We start from the raw sequence: 21738 nt of genomic DNA on the forward strand, positions 1-21738 counted from the left end.
GGTCCTTGCCGATGTTGTTGCTGCTGCTGATGCTGGTGCCAGGGGGGTGTGAATGAGCAGTGGAGTGCGCTGGGGGCGAGGTGAGCGTGGAGCGTGGGAGCAGACGTTGAATGTTCGCCGGAGGAAAGGAGAGCAGGGAGTGGCTGGCCTCCGCTCGTCTCCTGCCGCCGGCGCTGACTGTTGCACTGTGGGGAAGCCAAGGCTGCAACCCTTCGAGCCCGGCCCTCTCCTCTGTTTCCCTTCTTTTTTTCCTCTTCGGCCCTGGACCCCGATGGATGCAAGTCCTGAAATGCTTGCTGCCTCTGAGTGCCCGAGGGTTCCTTTTTCCACTCGCCTGACCCTGGCCGCCCGCCTCCTTGCGTCCGCCATCTACTGCTGCGTAAATCGCCTGCATCGGACTTCCAACGACCCAAAGTCGCGGGCTTGGCTTGACCCTGCTCATCCGCCTTGCGACTGACGAGGTTGGTAAGTTCCGCCCCCGTGAAGCAACACCAGTGATGCATCAACCTCTGCAATCTCAAACACAATCGTGCGCCCCTGAAGCTTCTTCGAAACAAGGCGGCGCTTTGAGCGGCACTCGAATGACAAAGAAGGGCGATCAGTAAGGGGTCTCATGAGGGGCGCGTCGAGTGGCTACACAACCGCAAAGGGGTGGTCTCCCATTCACTCAGGTGCACAAGAAGAGGGAAACGCTGAGAAAAGGTGTTTATATTGAGAGGAGTCAAAAGCGAGAAAAGAAAGAGTCCGTTTTGAGTGACAATGGCCGCAAGGCCTTCGATTGAATCCCTTCACTCTAAGCATCGTCCAGAACAAGCTTAGATCCATACTCTGCCACACCCAAAGTCGTCCTCTGAATGTGTGCAGAGACGTGCAAAGGAATGATGGATGCATCGATGACGCGCACATTCTTAGTGCCGTACACCACCAGCTTCGGGCTCACCACACCTCCCTTGTTCTGTGGCAGCATGGATACCGAGGCACAAGGATGGTACTCGGTAGTCGTTCCTCCCGTACCCTTGAGGAAGGCCAGGATCTCTGCATCCGTCTGCACGTCGGAACCAGGGACGATTTCGCCTCCATTGGCGTAATCGTACTCCTTGGTGTTACCAATCTTTCGTAGCATGCGAATAGCCTCGATGGCAACGGTAGAGTCGAATTCATTGTTGTAGTAGTTGGGCTGAATTGTGGGTTGCACAGAGGGGTTCTTCGAGTTGATGTGGACCGATCCTCGAGCGAGGAGATGCTGAGAGGCAGAAAGGAAGGTAATGTAGTTGTTGCCAGCCTCGAAACCAGAAGCGACACCAGCAAAGTAGCCGTCTACTCCGATGAGCTCCATCTGGGAGATTGTGTCGGGGTACTTTTGCAGGAAGTCAATCTGCTTCTGCAGAGTGGCCTTGTAAGGAGCATCGACAGTCTTGACGTACGAAACAGCCTTCTTGATGGCAGCGTCCGTCTTGTTGCCCAGAAGAGTCTTGGCGCTGATGTAGGCAATCGAGGGCACAGTCTCGTCGAGGATAGAGACCTTGCCAGCAGCGTACAGAGCCGCCTGCTGAGAGGCAAAGGTAGTGTTCCACTTCAGCGAGTCAAGGGTGGTGGTGCCACTCTCAACCTTCAAGGTGACGTAAGAATAGGTGTGGTCCTGCAGATTCTCTCCGACATTGTCATTCTCGATGACGGGAGTGATACCAGCAGCCTTGAGTACGGACTTCTTGCCCACACCAGACAGCTCGAGAATCTGAGGCGAGTTGACAGCACCACCGGAAATGATCACCTCCTTCTTGGCAGTGACATTGTAATACTTTCCGCCGTTCTCAAAGGTGACACCAGTAGCAGTCTTCTGGTCACTCTTGCTCTTGCCGCTAGTAGCCCAGTTCAAGTGCTGAACGACGGCATTGGGCAGCAGAGCGAGGTTCTTTCGGCCTTGGTTGGGGTAGTAGTAGGCTGGAGCGGAGTAGGACCTTGTGAAGTTGCGAGCGTTGATGTTGGCAGGCTGAACACTGGCGCCCACGTTCTTACCAGCGAGGGGCTCATCGTTGCCAGCGATACCCAGAGTCTTGAGGGCAGGGATCCAGTTTTGCACCTGCTTGCTGACATATCGGGTGAAGGACACTTGGGTGGGACCGTTGCTTCCGTAGTTGGACTCTACGACTTCAGTGTCGAGAAGTTTTTCGACTCGGGCTGTAGGAGCAGTGAAGTTCTCTGCTTTGCGCATGTACTTGTCCATGGTCTCCCAGTTCCATCCGGGGTTGCCCAGCTCCTCCCAAGCATCGTACTCGTGCGTAGAGGCAGCATCCCACACGAGGAAGTTCAGAGCAGAGCTTCCTCCGACGACTCGTCCACGGGGCCAGCCGAGAGCGCCAACGCCGGTCTCGCTATTGGCCTCGGTAGTGTAGTTGTAGTCGTACTTGGTACCGAGGTTGGCTCCGAATTCACCTGACAATCAGGAGTGGCAGAGGACAGCGCGCGCGAGAGGACATGTCAGTCAGTATTCGAACAATCAAACTGCCCGAGTTCAACAGAGTTCTGCTGGACCTCTAGATGCTCACCTGGAATGTCATTGAGCGGGTCACCGTAGCCGTCGAGACCAGCCTCGAGGACACCGACGGTGTACTTTCCGCTCTCACTGAGCCTGGCAGCGACAGCTAGACCGGCGGTACCGCCTCCTACAACGATGTAGTCGTAGCTCTTCGAGGCAAAGGCCTTGGCGTCGTGGGTGGTCCCTCGTCGGGCCAAATCAATGTCCTGCTGCCTGCGAGCAGCTAGCCTGAGCTCGTATGCAGAGTCACCACTGAAAGAAGGGGCAGAAAGAGCGAGCAGGGCATTGAAGACGGCCAGGAGGGTGGCGGCGGTAAGGAAGGAAGTCGACCGCATCTTGAGAATGAGAGTGAACAGAAGGAGGGTGGTGAAGGAAGAGGAGGTGAGGAGTGAGACCGAAGCGCTCACCAGAAGGAGGACGATGGAGGGAGTTGAAGCTACAGGAGGAGCAGGAGCTGGCGGCGGACTCCGAGCTGTTGCGATGTTATATATGGTGCGCCCCCTTCGACTGACCTGGCCGGCCCCTCATCCCCCTGAGGATGCGCCGTCGAAGAGGGGATAGGGGAGAGTGCGTGGGCGTCGGCGGCAGGAGCAACTCCTGTGCGATCGAATCCCGCATTCTGACACAGGTGGGTTGCTTGACATGAGGCGCTCTGATCTGTCAGATTGAAGCTCTGTCCCCAGCTCCTCGGCCTCAGGTCCCAAAGGGTCAGACCTGAGGCAGAGGACCCCCCGCTTTCCTCTGTCCTTCTATCGCCTCGCTACCTGGACCTCGGTTGCCTATTCTTTCGGGCCCATGGCTCACTCGATTCTCCGCCCTCGCCTGGACTCTGCTGCGACAAGCCACCAGGTTTGGAGCACCGCCTTCCCTCGAGGGCCCCCACTGCGCCCATTTGCTAGAAGACCGATCACCTTTGTTAGGGGCGCACGCACGCACGCACGCACTCACGCACGCGCGCCTGCACGCCCGCCCACTTGCCTGGGCCGCCCGCCGCCTGCAAGCAAGCAAACAAGCCCCAAGGCCCGGAGCCTAACAAATCCCCACTCGTGAGAGTCCAAAAGTGGGAATAAGCTCAACCGCCACCTTTCCCCGCGAGAGCCGCCCTTGTGCCCTCTAGTGCCTATGTCCCACGGAAGGGGGGTACCCTGCACCCCCACTTCGCATCGCCGGGCGAAGCGATACCTTAGAATTCAGCCAGTCTGAAACCCACGACGGCGACTGCGACCTGCAGCAACTTCTACATCGCCTTTGTTCGCCAATTTACCCTCTGGAGTTGTGACTGTTCTAAGTCAGGGCAGGGCGCAGCATCGCAGACCTTGAGCGACGATGTGGACTGACTCTGGTGCGGGCGCTCGGAGCTGCCCCTTGCTCTGCTCTTCGCAGAAAATTCTTCCCACACTCTGAGACGACTGGGCGTAGGCGCACCGGCTTGCCTGCTCCGCGGCCGGCCGGGCGCTAGCGCAGGCAAGAAAGGCACCTATCCCTACTACAGAAAACGCCGGGGTCTGCGCCGTGACTGGGCGCTGCGAAGAGACGTGAGATGAGAGGCCTGTACTGCAGTGCGATTCTGCAGGGCAGACAGAGGACGGTCTGAACCACCCGTCCTGTCCGTAAGGGGCTCTGAAACTGCCTCTGCAGCAGGCCCAGGGCGAAACGCGAATCTATGCGGGCCAACGCCCAGACAGGGCGGAAAGAGCACTGCTCTCTTTCGCTAGGCAGACGCAGACAAGGCGTTCTGTCAGGGGGTCGCTGCTTGAAGGCCGACGCAGGGGCGAGGCGTCAGAGAAGATGAGGTAAGCGAGTTACCGATGAGACCTGCACTGCGACGTGCACAGAACAAGCAAAGCCGCAAGCAAGAGGTTGAGCTACCAATTGAGGCAGGCGGCGAGGGCGGTGGCTATGAGGAGACAGAGAGGCCAGACGACGGTGTGCGGGCGTGGCTGCATGTGATCATCGCAATCTCTAGGCGAGACAAGTAGTCTTGGTGGGTGCAAGGCAATCTTCAGGTTTGGAAGGCGGATCCTATGCGCCTCTTCTGTGAGACATGGAAACACGCTGCTACACCCGGGTTCCTCTTGAGATGAGACATGGGCGCACCCACCTTGAGGCTGCTCGCAGAGGCTACAATGTGAATGCGGCCATCTCTCCTTCTGCTATCACCCTGACACACATCGTGACTTGGCATGACAGAGAATATCGAGGTCTTTCTTCTGTCTTTGAGCATGGCCGGGGCGGTGGGGCGTCAAGGGGGTTCGCGTGCTCCAGAAATGCCGCAAGTGGTCCAGGGACAGGATTTGACGCTGCTCTGTGTTGGCGACTGTGGTGTGATGCAAGCTCTCGTTGTGCTCGAGCAGTCTAGTAGCATAGGAGAAACACCCCTAAGGATACTGCAGCCCAGCAGATTCTGGCCAGACGAGGATACGCATCGCGACTAGCGTCCCGAAGTCGAGCTGACCGTGGCACTCAATCGCACAGCGGGCTTGCCTCGGGGTCTAGCCTCGCAGTCTCGTACCTCATAGCCGTACCGTTCATCGCTATGACCATGCTGTGCACCACTATGGCGTGCCGTGCCCCCACACCAAAAATAGCTGCCGCGCGGCCGCCTGGTGTATCGGCAGGAAAGGGCCATGCTTTGCGCCTTCGCAGTAGCCGATGCCCAAAGCGTGGTCTCTGCGAATAACATCAACGGGAGGGCAAAATCATAGTCTGTCTCTCCGGCCGCGCGAAGCCTCCGATGACGAGACAGAGCTCGGCATCGTGCCGTTTGAGCGCCGGGTTGACATTCCAGTGTCACTCAAAGGGCAAGGGCCTTTGCCGTGGCTGTCCAGTATCTCTTTGATCCCCCAAGTCATGGCTTCACTATCAGCGATGGCTGGCTCACCGGCAGACTACCGGCGGCTAGATGAGGACCGTGTTGCTAAGCCAGGACCGCCAGGCATGCGGTGCATCTTCTTTCAGAGCGCCATCACCTTCCCAGAATGTCTTGCAGCTGAAAGTGACCTCTCTGATTGCACGTCGGATGGGCTCGATACCAGGGCCGGAACCACCGCGTATAGCGCAACATACGGCAGCCGGACGTGTCCCTTGCTTGCGACAGCTAGAGCAACGATTGTTTGGTCCTATCGTTCTCTCATGGGCTGCATGGTCAACACCTGCACATGGGGCAAGGCTTGCGGGGTAGTTGTGGCAGTGGCTTGCTCACTGTTGCAACGATGCCGACCGCCTCTGCGACTGGTCAATGCCCCTGATTCGGCACGTCAAGCACTCTACGCACGCCAGCTGCCAATGCCCGCTGTATGCCGAGATCTGGTCGTGTGAATTGGCTGAGCGGAAGGGCCCGTTGGACGTGTGGCGTGGGCGGGGCCGATGCAGGCGCGGAAACGCAGGGCGTGGCTGATCTTCGGCACAGCCGCTGAGCATCGGGATCACGGCGACCTGCCGGCGGCGGACGGCCGACAGGCGAGGCCCTTCGACGGCAGAACCCTTTCCTTGGGGCTCCTTCCCCTTTCCTCAATCTCTCATGAATCACTGCTTCCACTTTGCCTTTCTCCTTCTGTTCCTTTTAGTCTTTCTATTTTGACCATTAGTCTCTAGTACTCCAAAACACTCTCTCTACGTCGCCCTTTCTTCAACTCTCGGCTGCCATCGTGCGGGTCACGAATCCTCCTTAGCTTACCCGATCAATCCTTCCTCTTCTTCTCGCCGAAAGCAGCTCGAGATCTGAGACATCCGCCGACTATCCTATACCAGTGCTCTATCAACGGACCTTACCTCATTAGCTTTTTTTTGGATCTGCAACCTTCACCTCTTCCAACCACCCTGCCCACCATGCTTGCCTCTTCCTCAGTTCTCAGCATCTCCGCAGTCCTGGCTACCACGGCGGCCTTCCTGGCCGTCACTGCTGACGCCGCTGCCCACCAGTCCCCCTCAGGACTGACCCGTCGTCATCGCCCTCCTCCTTCACGCTCAGAGCCTCACGCCCTCGATCGCCGAGGTTCCGATTCCACCAATGCTACCTTTACCTCTCTGTGGTACGCCAGCTCTTATACCAATGGAGCCCAACCACCTGAATACATCTCCGGAGACACCGCTGGACAGACGGTGATCATCGGAGGTGCCAACGGCACAGACAACAACTCGCCTGTCTCGTCGTGCCCCATTGCTTTCATCGGAGGATCCGCCGTTGGCGGGGAGGACACGACTGGATGGCAATCGAAGGCACAGGTCGTCGACTTTGACATTGTCGATCTTCCTCTGGACGACGGTGCAGTTCTGCCATTCTACCTGGAGCGCAAAGACTTGACAAAGATCAAAAGAATGGTCGTCGTCTTGCAGGGCGCACCGCGCGACACCTGGAGGTACGCAAACTTGGCGAGATACACCGGCCTGTGTGCCGTCTCCAATGCGGACTACGACGTCAACTTCGAAGACTATGCCGTGGCTGCCCCACTCCTTTGGAACACCGATGATCTCAGTGCTGGAGGTGCCTCTTCCAATCAACTCGTCTGGAGCGGCAGTCAATGGGCGACTGGATCTATCACCAAGGGTCCGGATAACTCCTCTTACACGTCTTTTAAAGCCATGGACTCCCTTGTCACTTCCTTCTTCAACCAAACTGCTTATCCCGCCCTCACTTCCGTCGTCATTGGAGGTCACTCGGCTGGAGGACTCTTCACTCAGCGTTACGCTATGCTTAGGGAGAACGTCCCGAATGAAGACCTGAACATGAAGTGGTGGGTCGCCAATGCCGGCTCTTACGTTTGGCCCGTCGACGCTCGACCGGTGCCGGATCCAACGACTGCAACGACTTGCAAGACCGACGACGCCTCCTGCACAGTCGATGCGGCTTGTGATGCTATCAAGAACGAGTGGCCCTATGGGATTGACGCCAACGATTCTAGCACCATGAACATCTACGCACGGTCTAGGTTCGAGGCAGGTCAGAAGGATCAGATCCTGACCGACTACCTGAACCGAAGGTTCCTCTACTCTGTGGGACAAGATGATAACGGACCGGGAGATACCCATTGCCAGGCCCAATACCAGGGTGACTCGCACATTACTCGTGGGGAGAATCTATGGGCAGCGCTAGCCACCCTCAATGCTCCCAACCATCACACTGCTGTGGTGGCCAATGCTACCCACGTGGACGAAGAGATGTACATTGATCCTTCTACTCAGATGTGGCTGTTCGTCGATGGCCTCAATGACGCTAGGAACACGACTGCGGTCACGAGCTCTAGCGAGAGTGGTAGCACCACTACCTCGTCGGGCAGCAAGAGTAAGAGCACGAGTAAGAGTAGTAGCAGCAGCAGTAGCAGTGGCAGCAGCAGCAGCAGTGGCGCCCAAACGGCTGCTGCTCTCAACTCGGGTCTGGCTCTTCTGGGTGCTGTGCTATTCACTTTTGTGGCTGGCATCTGTGTCGTCACTGGCTGAGTATGATGCCTCGAGGACTCATCCCACGAGCCGACGCTGCCCCCCTCCTACTTTGCTCAACCTCCTATCCTATTGGACCCTTCCTGTTTTCCCCCACTTTATGCCGGGCCTGAGACGTAAAGTCGTGCGATCCTTGAACCAGTCAGCTCCCCTCCTTGTTGGCTCCGGTTTCGGGGAAGTCGTCACTTGCGTCTATGGGCCTCGTCTCGCCTTGGCTCGGCTTTTTGCTGCGTTTCTTACTGTATATATTGCTATTATTAAGAATATTACAAGTGGACTCTCATTGAATTTGAATTTGATATTTCATTGCTGTTGCTGACTTTTCAGACTGTAAGGGTAGTGTTTGCCCGCGTCTCTTACTGTAATCGATGTCCCTTTCAGCGAGGTAAGTAAGTAAGGGCTTGGCCGTCTGGGTGGAGGCCGGTCCGCTTCGACGATTCTGTTGAATCAAAGTCCGCACGAGGCACGTTGAATTCTTCTCGCGCCGACGCTTCCGATGGTGAGGTGTGACTCTCGAGGGACTCTGGGGAGATACCAACAAAGACCCGACGTTGGCAGCCATTGCTTCATTGCTGCGTGGTCCTTCTCGTCATCCTCATCCTTACGGCGTCTGTTCGACGGTATACCGTAGCCCACTGCAGTCTCAGGCAGATATCGGGGCGGGACACTCTGCTTCCTAGGGTCCCCCGACTCCCCTCCTGCGCTACCCTTCCGGCTGCGAAGCGGGCACAGGGCAAAGACGGAGCAGAGGAGAGGCTGCATCGCCGTACCCAACATCATCCTCTACACTTTCCCCCCTCTCTTCCATACTCAACGCTACCTCGTGTGAGCTCATCATCTCGTCACTCCCGAGCCCTCCCTGCTGCGAGTCAAGATGGCAAAGTCAAGAATGCAGAACCTCATCCTCGAGGTGCTCAACGCCCAGCCATCGCTCAGGGACAGCAAGGGTTACCTCAAGACTTTTGGTCCCAGGGCCTCTAGGTCTTCCCCTCCAGGCCAGACAGGAGTCGATAGCAGAGGGCCAGTTGCTCAGCAGCGGTTGAAGACCAGACAAGGTCTTGCTGGACCATCAGCGCGGGCGGCTGCTCGAAGTCAACTGCTCTCGCCTGGGAGCGCCGCAAGGCTACCAGTTGGCATCAGAGCAAAAGCAGCAGATGGCTCGTCTCAAGATGGACTGCCTCATCGTAATCAGGATCATCTTCGCGAGGAATCTCACAGTCATCCAGATTCGCAGATTGCCTCGACTTCGAATTCAAAGATTCCCAAGAATGCTGAGACGACTGCGCAGGGCTCAAGAGAGGGGGCAAGCTCGACATCGGCTAGTCCTCACAGCACTAGCGAGGCAGAAGGCTTAGCGGTGCAGCAGCATACCGCTTTGGTCAAAGTACAAGGGCCTTTCACGCGCAGGCAGCTAGAGAGTATCGCTGATGGTATGATCTATCTCAAGAAGCTCGGTCTTGTCTCTGTCATCGTCGTCGATGGAGAGGAATGGTCTCTTCCTGGTTACACTTCTGAGTTCTCCTCCGATGGCATACGGATGGAGCAGGCCGAGGAGGACAAGGAGGATAATGAGCTAGCAGCGTGGATCGGTCGCAACCTTACCGAAGAGAAAAAGGAACGCAGAAGACAGCTGAGCAAGATGCGTAGAGCGACTTTACGTAGAGCCATGCTCAACGATGTCAATGCCTTGGCCGACCTCCTACACAGTCGAGGAGCCCCCGCGAGACCTTTTCTTTCCCCTCTGTTCAAAGTCGATGCCGAACTTGCAAGAGATGCAGAACTGTTAGCGCCGCGGCACTTTCCAGGGGCGGGGAATGTTGCAGATCCTAACTCTTCGAGTGGATCTAGTGCGGCCACGGCTCTGCAGAACAAAGATGTGGCTACGACTGCTACTCCACTCTCGCATCCTCAAGTCAGGGCTTTTGGCTACCGACAGATGCAGGCCTCTGCTTCTCGTTCTCCCCTTGTATCTGATGATGGTCTATCTTCCCTCAGGTCAGCGTTGGCTACGGACCATATACCCGTCATTGCCCCTCTTGCTCTATATTCGGACCCCGAGGCGGACGGGGGCGAGACTTCGACACCGGTCAAGGCAGATGATGTTCTCGTCGCTCTGGCCAGGGACATGGCTATTGCTGGCAGGGAAGCCGAGGAGTATCTCCTTGAAATGGAGGAATCTGGATCTGAAGACCTACATGGACTGATGGCCTCACATGTGGACATGACGCCCCTACGGCTCATGGTCATCAATCGAGAAGGTGGTATACCCTCCCATGCGCGAGGCGGTAATCCGCACTTGGCCATCAATTTAGCTTCAGAGTATTCTCATATCCTCAACTCATTCGTCTGGAAAGAGTCGCATCCAACAGCCATGGAGAATCTTCGAATGGTTCACGACTGCTTGTCATACATGCCCCACACCTCCTCTGGTATCGTCGTCTCGCATCGTTCGCCCCGGTCTCTCATCGCAAACCTCATCACCAACAAGGCGGCCCATTCGCCCAGTCTTCCACCTGCGTTGCTTCGATCCTACAAGCGCGATCTTCGCCATACGCCCACGATTATTCGTCCAGGACTCTCCATCAATGTCATCTACGACTTTTCGCAGGTGGACCAGACCAAGCTCACCGCTCTGCTCGAAGCCTCCTTCAAGCGCAAGCTCAACGCCGAAGCCTACTATGAGCGCTTGAGGAAGAGTTGCGATTTCGTCATTGTCAGTGGCGACTACCAAGGCGCAGCCATCGTCACCCTCGAAACCTCTGCCGACGATCCTCCCGGTGTAGAGCCCATGGCCTACCTGGACAAATTCGCCGTCCTCCCTTCGCTACAAGGAAGCGGCACAGTCGATTTCCTCTGGGGTGCGCTACGCGATGAAGTGCAGGGTCTGGGACTTCTAGACGCCCTAAACGACAATGGCGGTAAAGGTGGTTTTGGCAAAGGACGCGATCTAGTCTGGAAATCCAGAGGGGACAATCCAGTCAATAAGTGGTACTACGAGCGTTCCAATGGTTTTGCCAAGATCGATCTCAACCCTCGTACAGAGGCAGAGCGTGCTGGGAAGACCGAGGAAGAATTGCAAAAGGGAAGAAATTGGGCCATGTTCTGGTGTGATGCAGAAGAGAGGTTAAGCTCTATGAGTGGAGAGAGGAGATTGAGCACAAGTGCCACAGAGGAAGAAATGCGCAGTGTACTCCTCGATGAGGAGCAGCGTTCAGCCAGTGGAGGCGGTGGTAGGGGAGGCGGAGACGGTGATGGACGTCGCTTCAGCGACTATGAAGAGGAAGGGGAAGGGTGGGGGAGATCTTCGGCTCCGCGAAGCAGCGCCTCGCTGATGCCTTCGCTGGACTCGAGAAGACTGGAGGAGCTAGACCCGAGACCGGGTGGAGGAGGTCAGAGGCTTCTGCCCCTCATTGCACCCGAGGAGCAAGGTCGTTTGGAGCGATGGGCAAAGTGCATGATGAATATACCCAGCGCATGGCTGTAGCTAATCTTACTATTACAGAGGGAAGAGCTAAGGAAACAAATACAGCACCACCTCCTCCTATTTATGAGTGTCCCAACGTGTGGGCCTTCCCCATTCAAATGCTCGAGACGCCCTCGTCCTCCATCTTGCTGAGTCGTTTGCTTTGTTCCCCGGCCAGCCGCTTGGCTCGACCGATTCCATCGTTGAGGTTCTGCTTGAGCCAGCTGGCCGTGCGGAAGCCCTTGATCTGCGCAGCGCCTCTTTCTTGACGGTGCAGGACTGGAATCGTGGCGAAGCATTGATTCACGGTCAGTATTGTACCTCGAAACAAACTTTCACAGCTGAAGTCGTACTCACTCCTCTTTCTCAGCAGTCGCTCTTCGTCTGAGTCTACCTCGTCCCCGGCAACCTCATCATCGTCGCCATGAAGATCAATGATGGAGGGCTCATACAGGCCCGTAGACCCAGCAGCGCTCGCACTACTAGCGCTCCTGCCCCTAGCCATGCTGCCGTTGCCAGCCCGCCTAGGTAAAGCTCGCTCTTTACAATCGACCATGGTCTGCCATGCCTCGTGTGCGAAACGCAACTCGTGATCCCCCGCAAGGGACGACTTGTGCTCTTCTCCTAGACCACTGAAGAAGTGCAGCGTAAGGTCAATGAAGCCAGCACGTACCATCTTGCCTCCATCGTACGGCAATTCCTCTGGTAAGTCGGCAGCCGAGCCGTGGCAGAGCTCCTCTAGCGCTGATACGCGTTCTCCGCTCTCGTTGCCTTCTTTGAGGTGTTGATCCCTTCCGCCCTCGAAAAGCTGCTCGTCTGCAGAAGTAGCCTTGAGGACACCTTGCTCGACTTGGTACCAGTCCTGAGACACCCACAATGGCACCCTCAAGGATGCTTCGGCATTATCGACTAGGCGACTCAGGGGTATGCACATGACGGCTTGCGGACGACGACGGCCCGGCGTCCTTGTCCCTGCTTTGAGCTCGATAACCAGCTGACCAGGGTAGCGCTGTCGGACAGGCAGGCGTATTGTTCGCGAGGAGAGGTCCACATCATACCGGTAACGATTGCTAGGACCGGAGGCCGAGTCAGGTTGATCAGACTCGCGCTTGGCAGAGATAGCCGAGAGTTCTTTCCTGCCGCCGGGCGTCTGCAAGTAGAAGTAGCCATCTTTTCCCTCGAACATCTGCCCGACGCTCGCTTGAAGCTTCGTGATCTCTAGCACTCCAATGTTCCATCCTCGTAGGGAGGCAGGTACCTGCAGCTGGATAGATCTCCAGAGCAAGGTGATCTGCATCTTACCGTAGCCAAGCCCACCAGTGAGGGTGTACCAGTTAGTCTTCCTTGCCGACTCCTTCAGTACGTCCGCAATCTTGAAGCCCACGACACCGATAATTGGATCTCCCTCCCGCTGTCGAGAGTCTCTGACGACAAAGTCCATACGAGCTGTACGGTAGTCACCAACAACACGCTCACTGCCTGCATTGATGTACGGACGCGAATTATACGTTTTTGTCCTCGTTTTCAGCAGCGGCTCGTCATTGAGGAAAAGCTGGACGTAGCTCGATGGCATCCTCTGGGCGGCAGGAGATACACCGTCACTACCGCCGCCGCTTGAGCTGGCCGCTTCCGCGCTTCCTGATCCCGAAAGGTTGGCAGATTTGTAGCTGCGCTGGGTGTGACTGACCTCAAGCTGCTGTATGGAGTGGACGTGGAAAGCGAGGATTCCAGTTGGCCAAGCGGGGTCAGGCGGCTCAAGAATCGCTGCCTGCTCGCCCGATAGCATTCCGACCAGCTTCCGCACTCTGTCATGGCGTGCCTTACGAGCTTGGAGAAGATGCTGATCCATTGGGAGGCCGAGTGAGCGGACAAAGCTAAAACGCGTCAAGGAAAGAAAGACCGATCAGTACCGCGTCACTACTATATTGATACAGCTTTCATATACTCACCGATCGAAGCCAGTCTCATACTGATCGAGGCATTCGGGCTCTTCCGGCCTGGCCTGAGGAGACTCGCCGAGATCCCCGTTGTTGCGTTCTTGCTCCTTCAGGAAGGCATCTGTCTCTCCACTTCTTTCTTCCGCTTTGACATCGTCGGTCCGCTTCTCACCCATTGTCCTGGCCCGTTGGGCAGTCTGTTGCATCATCTGAGCTCGCCGAGGGGTGTTAGCCACCCCGTCACCGCCCTCTGGCTGGACCAGTCTGCTGAACACAATTGAGTACTTCAGCTGTCCCTGCGCTTGTCCACCTCTTCTGACGGGCTGAAGATTGTCTGTCCGAGTCTCCATCATCGTGGAGCTCTTGAAATCCTTTGAGCGTTTCAGTGCTCGCTGGATCAGGTGATCAACAGAGATTTCGATCTTACCCAGTGGGTCGTCAGCGGAGAAGCGGTCGGCGTCGAAGACGGTGATTCTGAGTTTTTCGTGGTCTCTGACCTCGTCGGGCGATACTGGAACAAACACGACCTCTTGCCATGTCGGTCTCAGCGTTCTCCGCAAGACTCGGCTTCTGAAGAGCGGCTTACCCGCTCTAGCGAACGAGACGGATACAAAAGGGTCCGAATAGCCATTTGTGTCGGCTGCAGGTAGGTCTGAGGCCTGATGGAGGATCAGACAGATCACTCCTACCGAATAGGTGTTCCTTGGCCCAGCTCCTGCACCGAGAAGCGCTGCCACGTCAATCGTATATGAGCCGGGCGAGACAAAGGGAGCAACGGTCGTTTGTATCGACTTGAGGACATAGGTGGATAAGAACGGTAGCTGCATGGCATCAATGACTACCAAGATCGGCCACGCGAGGCAAGAAGCAGCATCAAGCGTCAGCAAAGTCGCAATGATATCTCTCTCTCGCCTTTCACTCACCCATTTTTCTGCCGAGCGGCTTGGCTTTGATCTCGAGCTTGGGCTGTCCCATCAAGGTGAAGCCTACGTGCTTGACAAAAGGGGCGTTAGGTACGAGCTGTAGTCTGAGCCTCATTTTGCCTTCGATACCCAGTACTTCACACCAAACGGGAACCTCCACAGCTGCGATCTTCTGTAAGCCGATAGAGAGGTAGAGTAGGAGATGGATCATCTCTGGTGGTGTCTCTCCTTCCTCCTCTAGTGATGGCCTTCTTGAGGGGGTCTCTGGAGTCTTGGTTCCATCTTCGCCTTCGGGACCGATCCCTTCCTCCACAGCGTGTGCGGTCATGACTGTGAATCCCTTTCGGGTCTGCGGAGGTGCTCTGTAGAAGAAATCTACTTCCAGGTTTACCTGGTCATGCGCGAAAGAGTGTGTTAGTGCAGAATGTTCACGAATACACAGCTCCAATGTCTGTCCGACCGCAACTCACATGCTCTCCGAGGTCTACGCTGTCCTCCACCCCGCCGGGCTGCTCTTCGATCTGGGTGTCATGACGATCTCGCAGAAAGTCCTGTTCTCCTCTACCAAGAACCTTGAACCTCTGAATCTTGAGCGGGATGACTCCCTGATCCAGATCTTCCACTCTGACGGCGTGGACGATCCCTGGGACTTGGAGTTGCAGAGCATCCTCAAGCAAGTCGATGAAAGGCATAAAGATGTCCACTGTGATGAGAGGCCATACAAGACCGAGGATGTGGTTGATCCATTCCACGGACTCGGTCTTCTCGGCTTTGTTCCATTTGGCCTCGTTGTCTGCGATGCGGGTGGCATAGGCTACATCCTCCCCCCGCGACACGAGGGCCTTAGAGAGGATGTAGGAGCCAGTGCCTATAGTAACAACTCCGAGGGACCAATGAATACTGGAAAGGAAGAGGGAGATCAACGCCGTTGCTACAAGACTGATGATGATGAGGTTGATGTGGGGCGCAAGGGGGTTTCCCGGTATACTGGCTGTGGCTCCAGTCGCAGAGGTTGTCCCCTCGGGGACGTTGTAAGCCTCGTCACCTGATGATCTGAGTCCAGACGTTGCTCTTTCCCCAGGACCCGGGCGCGGCGGCGTGGGGGGCTCATTGCTGCCGTCCTTACCTGTCGCCGAGGGTTGTCTGCCGTGGACCGAGTATGTGCTGTTCTTGTTCCCTGATCTGCCATACTGGGCAAACCTTGCCTTGATGCCGGAGGCCGAGATTCCGCTGGCCTTGCTTGGGATGGGAGCAGTGACAGATGCTGTGGCTCGCGAGGAAGAGCCCTCTGCGCGAGGGCTTTCCTCGGCCATTGCAGACGATCAAGCGCTATGCGAGTGTGATGAGGCCCTCGTCGTCGTCGTCGTCGTCGTCGCAGTAGCAGTAGTAATGGGATGCGAGTCTAGTGTTGGAAGGCACACAGTGATAGACTCAGGTGTTCGTCTCCGTTGAATGTCCGGTGTTGAAGATGCGATTGGCGATTGGCGTCACTTCCGTCTTCCTTTTGCAGCGACGGCGGTGAATGGCCGAGGTTCGTGGCTGTGCCTGTGTTCGTGCACGGCCCCAGCCTGTGTGGGGTCGTCATCCGATCGATCAGGGCGCCGGCGGCGGGCGTGGAGGCGCACAGACGGAACACGCCACTTTTGCTCCCACGCAACGCAGCAACCATGGCCATCCTCCACGGGCCCTTTTCTGTCGCCGCAAATCCCCGTTGAGCCATCCATTCCCTTCCCGGGTGATATCGGCGGCCCCCACCAGTCTTGCTATCCGCAAGATATATTGGACCCTCACTTGCTCCTCGGACGAACATGATCCCGCTTCCTGGCGTTGCTGAGCCTCGTACCTGCCGGCTTTGGTAAGCAAAGGGCAGCGTCCTCTTCTCTGCTCGACGGACTCGCAGCCGTACCTATTGCCTGCGCCTATCGCCTGCGATACAGCAGCCATTGAGGTTGTAGGCATCGTACATACGGATCAGCACCTCTGCTACTGCCCTCGATGACGCCCGGACTGATGTTTCCTCCTCCCACTACGGAGACCCTAGATGGAACGATAGACCCTCTGACACGGCGGCATTCTGGGGTGAACGACCTAGACGACCATGATGTAGCACCAGATAGGAGCTCGTCCAGACGAAGGGGTCGCTCCCACTCACGCATACAAGACGAGGCCGAAGACTCCTTCCCTCACCTGGCAATGCTACCACCCCCGCCCAGACTCAATAGCAGCGCCGCTGCTCTCCCTCAGTCTCCTGTCCTCGGTCAAGGTCTGGATTCGATAGCAATTCCAGCGCCTATGTCGCCCTTGTCTTCTTCACCAGTCCTCCCTGCTGAGAGGACTGCTATCCCCGATATTTCTCCGCTTACAAAGACTCCCGCGAAAGGTACAGCTTCATCCGGTCACGGTGCGAGCAGTGAAGGTCTACGACGTCCCTCTCTCCCACATCTGTTCGACAAGGCCAGAAGCGCAAACCCTGCCAGCTCCATCAAAGCGGCATTGGTCCGCAATGCCAATTTCTCCCCTCACGTCTTCAGGACCAAGACCCCTTCTTCGAATGGACAGCTTCAAATTGGTGCCGGCGCGGGCGGCGGAGGGGATGATTGGCTTGCAGACAATGGCAGCGGGAGCGAAGTCCCAAGCTCGAGCTCGGCTACACCCCGACGACTAGGTGCAAAGAAGAGCGTTTCGAATTTGCTCCGAAAAGCAGCCAATGGATTGACTAATGGGGCAGCAAAGATTGACAATCGCCGGCGCTCCTCCAGCTCAATCTCCAGTGCCTCGATCAGCTCCATCGATGCGAGTGGGGCACCGCAAGTTCGTACTAGCCGGGCGTCATTCTCGCATCATCATACCCCGCCAGTCTCAGCCTTTGCTGTCAGAAAGGGCTCCTCGCCGACTCCTAGCGTCTTCTCGCGCAGGAAAATTAATTATGAAGACGATGCAGACCCATCGGGGAGTAGAAGAAGGGCGAATAGTAGCGCCAGTCTTTCAGGAAACCTCTTGCGCAGATTATCGCAGAGGGAAAAGGGCATGGCCAGTTCCACCAATGGGGAAGCGCAAAGTGATCACGAGGTAGCCTTGCGATCCGTGCCGCCCAGCCCTCTGCGTCGCGACCCTAGCTCCTTCATGGAGGATCTTCCTGGAGGCGACTCGACGTCGGAATCGTCGCCTCTGACGACGCGTGCTTCTGTACCGCCCTTGTCGCCTCCCTCTCCGCTTCAAACTCCTCATACCGAGGAGAGGCTGGCTGCCTTGAGCTTAGCAGCAGATCGACCCCTCACCAAAGAACGTCGTTCGTATTCTACACCTCATTCGATAGGGCCAGAGCCCCACTTCACCAGTCAACCCATGTCCTCTCGCGGTGCGACCCAGGATTCCCTATCCGTCGAAGCTCACCAGGACTTGCTTCTGAGGTATGCCGATCAGTTCGCCTCGCAGGGCGCAGCACCAGCCGGTAGTGGAGGAGAGACGGTCACGTTGGCGCAGCAGCTGATTGCGGTGGGAGAGGCGCTGGCAGCTGAGAGACTGGGGATGAGTCGAAGTGGTAGTGGAAGCGGCGGCGGTGGAGCTGGAGGTGGAAATGGGGTCAACTCTGGCGAGAAGGGGAATAAAGGTGGAGAGACATCTGGTGCTGCAACGTCTTCGGCTCTGCCCAGCTTGCAGGAGCATTGCCTGCAATTGGCCCCCTCGCCCATGGACAAGCGGATATGACGCTGATCAGCCTTCGCTTTTGTTTGGCCCCTCACCTATGTATATAGTCTCAACGACGGCCAAACCTATTGTAGCATGTACCCCATGTTTCTTTCTTTTCTGCAATTCCTTGTTGCCTTGCTTGCTGCCTCTAAGAAGCGTCGATATCATACACTAGCGTATGTAGTACATGCGTCGGGTGACGTAATGCCGGCGCGCCCCACGTGTGGCTTGGGAAGGAGGCGGGCGGATGAGACGGGTGCAAGGCGTTGCTAATCCCACCAGCCGGGCAGTGGAGCAAGCCGGAGCGGGCAGGGCTGGCTACCCGCACAAGTAACACGACGCATCTGATCCTTTCCTTCCTGTCGTCAGTATCCACACCTTCTACACTCACTCTTCGCTCTCCCTTCTTCTGATGTGAGTAAGAAGACTACACCGACAGTTCTACGCTTCGCCGAGGCTCACCATCACGCCAACTGACCACTGTCTTGCACCTATCTCCGCATTCTCCACTCTACTCTACCCTCACAGCACATCAACCATGTTCTCCCTCCGTCTCGCCCGTTCTTCCCTCGCCTCGCGCGTGGCTCAAGCCTCCTCTTCCTCCTCCTCCTCGTCTGCTTCAGGCAGCATTCGATTCTACTCTGGACCAACGACGTCCGAAGAGGCTGCCAAGGCGGACAAGCACCACAAGCATCACGACAAGGAACAGATGCAGAAGGAAACTCTGGCTGATCATGCAGAGGGGAGGAGGGCGGATAAGCACACTGCTTCGCCTAATGTGAGTGATTGAGTGATTGGGGGAGGAGAGGAGAGGCTGACTGAAAGACAAGTGGAGCAAGCCTGTCTGCGTAGCCAGGGAAGCCAGCTTTGCCATGGGAGGACTAGCAACTGACCCATGTCCATCTCCTTTACTTTTCCCTCCCTCTACAGGATGCACCCACAGAGTCAGAAGACGTGGCCCATGCTCACAAGAGCAACAAGGGTCCCAAGGAGCTCCAAGAGGAGACTGCAAAGAAGGCTAGTCCCAATGAGTGATGTGTTGCGCGTGGGCAGAAGTGAGAGGTGCAGGGTGGGGTGGTGCGAAGGGATACGAGTACCCAGCGCCAGCGCCAGCGCCAGTCGGGCAAAGGAGGGACGTTGGGCTGAGAGAGGGTAACAGAGGGCTCACGACTGCGGGCAACGGGCAAGGGCTAGCTACAAGGCGCAGCTCATTGCCTGGGCCAAAGGCAAAGCAATAGAATGCAGTCACTATCAAGCTCTGCCTTGTTCTGCCCCGGCCCACCCCGCCCCACCTCACCCCGTCACGCCCAGCATCGTCTCCGTATTGCCAACTTGACTTGACGAGAATGTACTGACACTCCACCCCTCCCCTTCTCTCTCCTCCTCCTCCTCCTCCTCCCTACCCATCACGCGATGTGCTCCTCCCTCCTCCTCGCCTCGCCTCGCACCGCACCGCATCACATCTCACTCCACCTCACTCGCCACGTCGATTGATTCCCCTCATCGAGCAGTTCAGCGGCAAAGCCTGAAAGGGACAAGGCAATGAATCAGTCAATGAATCAGTCAATGAGCAAAAGGTGGAAACGAACCGAAGCGAGGCGGAGCGAGGATAGGACAAGACAGGACGATTGTGCGCCGAGCTCTCGCCCTCGCCCTCTCGTCCTAGTCCTCTCGTCCTCTCGTCTTCGAAGGACCAAACCAAAAAAGCAAAACGAAGTAAGAAGGAAAGCGCAATAACCCCAATCACAACGACAACAACAATACGCAAACTTCAAAGTGCAAGACGTCACCACGACTCTTTTCCTCTTCCTCTTTTCTTTTCTTCTCTTCTTTCAATTCTATGATTCTCTCTCGTATTTCGTGGCAGTTAAAGTATCCGATCACAATCACGATCACGATCCAGAGCTAGACCCAGAGCGAGTCTCGAACATTGCTTCCTCTCATTCATCCACTCACACGCTCTCACCCCTGCAAAGCCAGAGGGACAAAATCACCTCCGCCCCTCCCCCTCTTCATCCCTGCACCTGTGCACCCTCTCCCTCCTCCCTCTTCTTCAATTCCAACTTTTTCCCATCCGTCACCCTCCTCCAAACATCGTGCACATCCTCCACAATCGTCTCCACATGACTCGTCGCATCTCCACTCCTGGTGATGAAAATCTTCTCCTCTTTCCCCTGGCCCACGGGCTCATACAGCGAGGAGATGGAGATGAACTTTTCGTGGATGGGCCCGAGGAGGTCCAAGCCGGGACGGAGCTCCAGCTCGGGCTTGTCTGATTCGACGATGGTGGAGACGGTGGCGAGGTACATGTCCTTGGGGAGGACATTGTGGTTGTGCGAGAGGGCAGCAACGTAGATGTCTAGGGGAACAATGGGGAGGTACGATAAGTACATTGCTTTTAGACAATGCTCAGCGCTTGCTTCCTAGACGACCACTCACCGTGTCTCCTTCCCACCTGGTTCTGGGGGATGATCAGCTGCACACTGTCTGCATTGTCCGTGTTGGGAATGGGGTGCTTGAGGAGGCAAATGGCGCGAACCAGCTTGGCCGTCTCCCTAGTGAGCTCCTTGCCCTTGACACTCTGCTGGAAGTAGGTCGGGTCACCAATGAGGGCATCTGCCTTGACAGTCTCGTCGCCGGAGCGGACACCGACGAATTTGCCATCGTCGTCGGTGACAATCTCGTCGATGGTCTTATCAAGCATGTAGGTACCTCCGTAGATGGCAGACAGACGAGCGAATCCCTGAGGCAGTTCTCCCAGACCGTACAGAGGGTAAATGTATGGCGACTTTCCGTATCGTGCCACGGAAGAGGTGTAGAGGAGGATGCGCTCGTAGGTCTCCCGTGCTGGACGAGTCATGTACGAGTCGTCTAGGTGGAGGGCCATTGCGTGGCCGACGAAGTCTCGGGTACCTGGCTCGAGGCCAAAGTACTCAAAGATCTTGGTCATTGGCATTGCGTCTAGGTCGAGGCCTGGATTGCAAAAAGGGAGGGGGAGGTGGATAAGCGGAGAGCATGGGGGATGGGAGCTTATGAGTTTTCTGCCTCACCAAAATGAGTGGTTGGGTTGTCATCCCTCCAATTCTGAATGAACTCAAAGAACTTCTTTGCCCTCCTCTTCTCAAAGAGTCCCATAAGCTGACTTCGTACTGCCTCCATCTCAGTAGCGGGTACCTTTGCGATCCTTCCATCACGGTATACATAGGATGCGGCAATCTGCTTGAACTCGAGGTAACGGGTCACGTCTGTGTGTACGAGCATCTTTGTGAGTTCACCATTGGCCATGAGGAACTTTGGGATGAGATCCACTGCGTAGTCCCTGTCGCGGCCGATGTCTGTGGGGATGGGCTGTCCAGGGCGGAACTTCTCCCAGAGCTGTGTGAGATTGAGAGATGCGCCTTCACCTCCGTAGCTGGGAGAGGGGAGTGGGGACGAGTGGGGGGACATTGCGGCGACTGAGTAGCGGCCGGGGAGGCATCACAATGCCGTCTGAATACTCACTACTGGTTCCTGTCCATGTGTAGGACCTTCTTGCCGTCTACGGAGAGAAGTGCGGACAGGACGCACTCTGTGACGCCGGTGCTGCAAGGTGATAGGAGAGGGGTGGAGTGGCAGTGAGTGATCCGTGTAGTCTGAAGTGGGATGCCGTGCTGCTACGCACCCGAGAATGATGACATCGTAGTGTTCATCCATGTTGAGTGAGGGGGTGAGGGTATGCGAGTGTGATGGTGGTGATGGAGATGGTGACGATGG

General features: G+C 56.6%; 8 protein-coding genes across 8 annotated transcripts; 5 read left to right on the forward strand and 3 right to left on the reverse strand.

Annotated features, from left to right (window-relative positions):
* Positions 1-648: 648 nt before the first annotated feature.
* Positions 649-3101, reverse strand: BCV69DRAFT_59535 (alcohol oxidase). The gene is made up of 2 exons (XM_025495384.1): positions 2547-3101; positions 649-2433 (listed from the first exon to the last, which is right to left on the reverse strand). The coding sequence occupies exons 1-2, from the start codon at positions 2869-2871 to the stop codon at positions 794-796; spliced, it is 1965 nt and encodes a 654-aa protein (XP_025346224.1). The 5' UTR covers positions 2872-3101; the 3' UTR covers positions 649-793.
* Positions 3102-5041: 1940 nt separating this feature from the next.
* Positions 5042-6109, forward strand: BCV69DRAFT_59532 (hypothetical protein). Its single transcript, XM_025495383.1, has one exon. It carries the CDS (start codon positions 5189-5191, stop codon positions 5852-5854), a length of 666 nt encoding a protein of 221 aa, XP_025346225.1. The 5' UTR covers positions 5042-5188; the 3' UTR covers positions 5855-6109.
* Positions 6048-8287, forward strand: BCV69DRAFT_284662 (hypothetical protein). The gene has a single exon (XM_025493120.1). It carries the CDS (start codon positions 6365-6367, stop codon positions 7970-7972), a length of 1608 nt encoding a protein of 535 aa, XP_025346226.1. The 5' UTR covers positions 6048-6364; the 3' UTR covers positions 7973-8287.
* Positions 8288-8478: 191 nt separating this feature from the next.
* BCV69DRAFT_284663 (hypothetical protein) lies at positions 8479-11513 on the forward strand. Its single transcript, XM_025493121.1, has one exon. The coding sequence runs from the start codon at positions 8862-8864 to the stop codon at positions 11454-11456; it is 2595 nt and encodes an 864-aa protein (XP_025346227.1). The 5' UTR covers positions 8479-8861; the 3' UTR covers positions 11457-11513.
* BCV69DRAFT_284664 (hypothetical protein) lies at positions 11424-15770 on the reverse strand. Its single transcript, XM_025493122.1, has 5 exons — positions 14766-15770; positions 14296-14686; positions 13385-14210; positions 11793-13309; positions 11424-11714 (listed from the first exon to the last, which is right to left on the reverse strand). The coding sequence occupies exons 1-5, from the start codon at positions 15606-15608 to the stop codon at positions 11551-11553; spliced, it is 3741 nt and encodes a 1246-aa protein (XP_025346228.1). The 5' UTR covers positions 15609-15770; the 3' UTR covers positions 11424-11550.
* Positions 15771-15960: 190 nt separating this feature from the next.
* Positions 15961-18126, forward strand: BCV69DRAFT_284665 (hypothetical protein). The gene has a single exon (XM_025493123.1). It carries the CDS (start codon positions 16291-16293, stop codon positions 18001-18003), a length of 1713 nt encoding a protein of 570 aa, XP_025346229.1. The 5' UTR covers positions 15961-16290; the 3' UTR covers positions 18004-18126.
* Positions 18127-18360: 234 nt separating this feature from the next.
* BCV69DRAFT_284666 (hypothetical protein) lies at positions 18361-19583 on the forward strand. The gene is made up of 4 exons (XM_025493124.1): positions 18361-18399; positions 18514-18763; positions 18916-19002; positions 19502-19583. Exons 2-4 carry the CDS (start codon positions 18524-18526, stop codon positions 19529-19531), a joined length of 357 nt encoding a protein of 118 aa, XP_025346230.1. The 5' UTR covers positions 18361-18399; positions 18514-18523; the 3' UTR covers positions 19532-19583.
* On the reverse strand, positions 19506-21706 carry BCV69DRAFT_273072 (putative GDI1-GDP dissociation inhibitor). Its single transcript, XM_025490997.1, has 5 exons — positions 21647-21706; positions 21487-21567; positions 21036-21397; positions 20425-20958; positions 19506-20344 (listed from the first exon to the last, which is right to left on the reverse strand). The coding sequence occupies exons 1-5, from the start codon at positions 21676-21678 to the stop codon at positions 19998-20000; spliced, it is 1356 nt and encodes a 451-aa protein (XP_025346231.1). The 5' UTR covers positions 21679-21706; the 3' UTR covers positions 19506-19997.
* Between the last annotated feature and the right edge of the window lie 32 nt (positions 21707-21738).

The sequence above is a fragment of the Pseudomicrostroma glucosiphilum genome, assembly GCF_003144135.1.
Source record: "Pseudomicrostroma glucosiphilum strain MCA 4718 unplaced genomic scaffold BCV69scaffold_13, whole genome shotgun sequence".
NCBI lineage: Eukaryota > Fungi > Basidiomycota > Exobasidiomycetes > Microstromatales > Microstromataceae > Microstroma > Microstroma glucosiphilum.

Coding starts and splice junctions, on each gene's coding strand:
- BCV69DRAFT_59535 (XM_025495384.1), bottom strand. CDS start 2,871: ATGCGGTCGACTTCCTTCCTTACCGCCGCCACCCTCCTGGCCGTCTTC. Junction 2,434..2,546: donor CCCGCTCAATGACATTCCAG/GTGAGCATCTAG, acceptor CCTGATTGTCAG/GTGAATTCGGAGCCAACCTC.
- BCV69DRAFT_59532 (XM_025495383.1), top strand. CDS start 5,189: ATGCCCAAAGCGTGGTCTCTGCGAATAACATCAACGGGAGGGCAAAAT.
- BCV69DRAFT_284662 (XM_025493120.1), top strand. CDS start 6,365: ATGCTTGCCTCTTCCTCAGTTCTCAGCATCTCCGCAGTCCTGGCTACC.
- BCV69DRAFT_284663 (XM_025493121.1), top strand. CDS start 8,862: ATGCAGAACCTCATCCTCGAGGTGCTCAACGCCCAGCCATCGCTCAGG.
- BCV69DRAFT_284664 (XM_025493122.1), bottom strand. CDS start 15,608: ATGGCCGAGGAAAGCCCTCGCGCAGAGGGCTCTTCCTCGCGAGCCACA. Junction 14,687..14,765: donor GCGTAGACCTCGGAGAGCAT/GTGAGTTGCGGT, acceptor GCGCATGACCAG/GTAAACCTGGAAGTAGATTT. Junction 11,715..11,792: donor GCGACTGCTGAGAAAGAGGA/GTGAGTACGACT, acceptor CCACGATTCCAG/TCCTGCACCGTCAAGAAAGA.
- BCV69DRAFT_284665 (XM_025493123.1), top strand. CDS start 16,291: ATGACGCCCGGACTGATGTTTCCTCCTCCCACTACGGAGACCCTAGAT.
- BCV69DRAFT_284666 (XM_025493124.1), top strand. CDS start 18,524: ATGTTCTCCCTCCGTCTCGCCCGTTCTTCCCTCGCCTCGCGCGTGGCT. Junction 18,764..18,915: donor AGCACACTGCTTCGCCTAAT/GTGAGTGATTGA, acceptor CTCCCTCTACAG/GATGCACCCACAGAGTCAGA. Junction 19,003..19,501: donor AAGAGGAGACTGCAAAGAAG/GCTAGTCCCAAT, acceptor CGAGCAGTTCAG/CGGCAAAGCCTGAAAGGGAC.
- BCV69DRAFT_273072 (XM_025490997.1), bottom strand. CDS start 21,678: ATGGATGAACACTACGATGTCATCATTCTCGG. Junction 21,568..21,646: donor TACGATGTCATCATTCTCGG/GTGCGTAGCAGC, acceptor ATCACCTTGCAG/CACCGGCGTCACAGAGTGCG. Junction 20,345..20,424: donor CCAGGTGGGAAGGAGACACG/GTGAGTGGTCGT, acceptor TTGTTCCCCTAG/ACATCTACGTTGCTGCCCTC.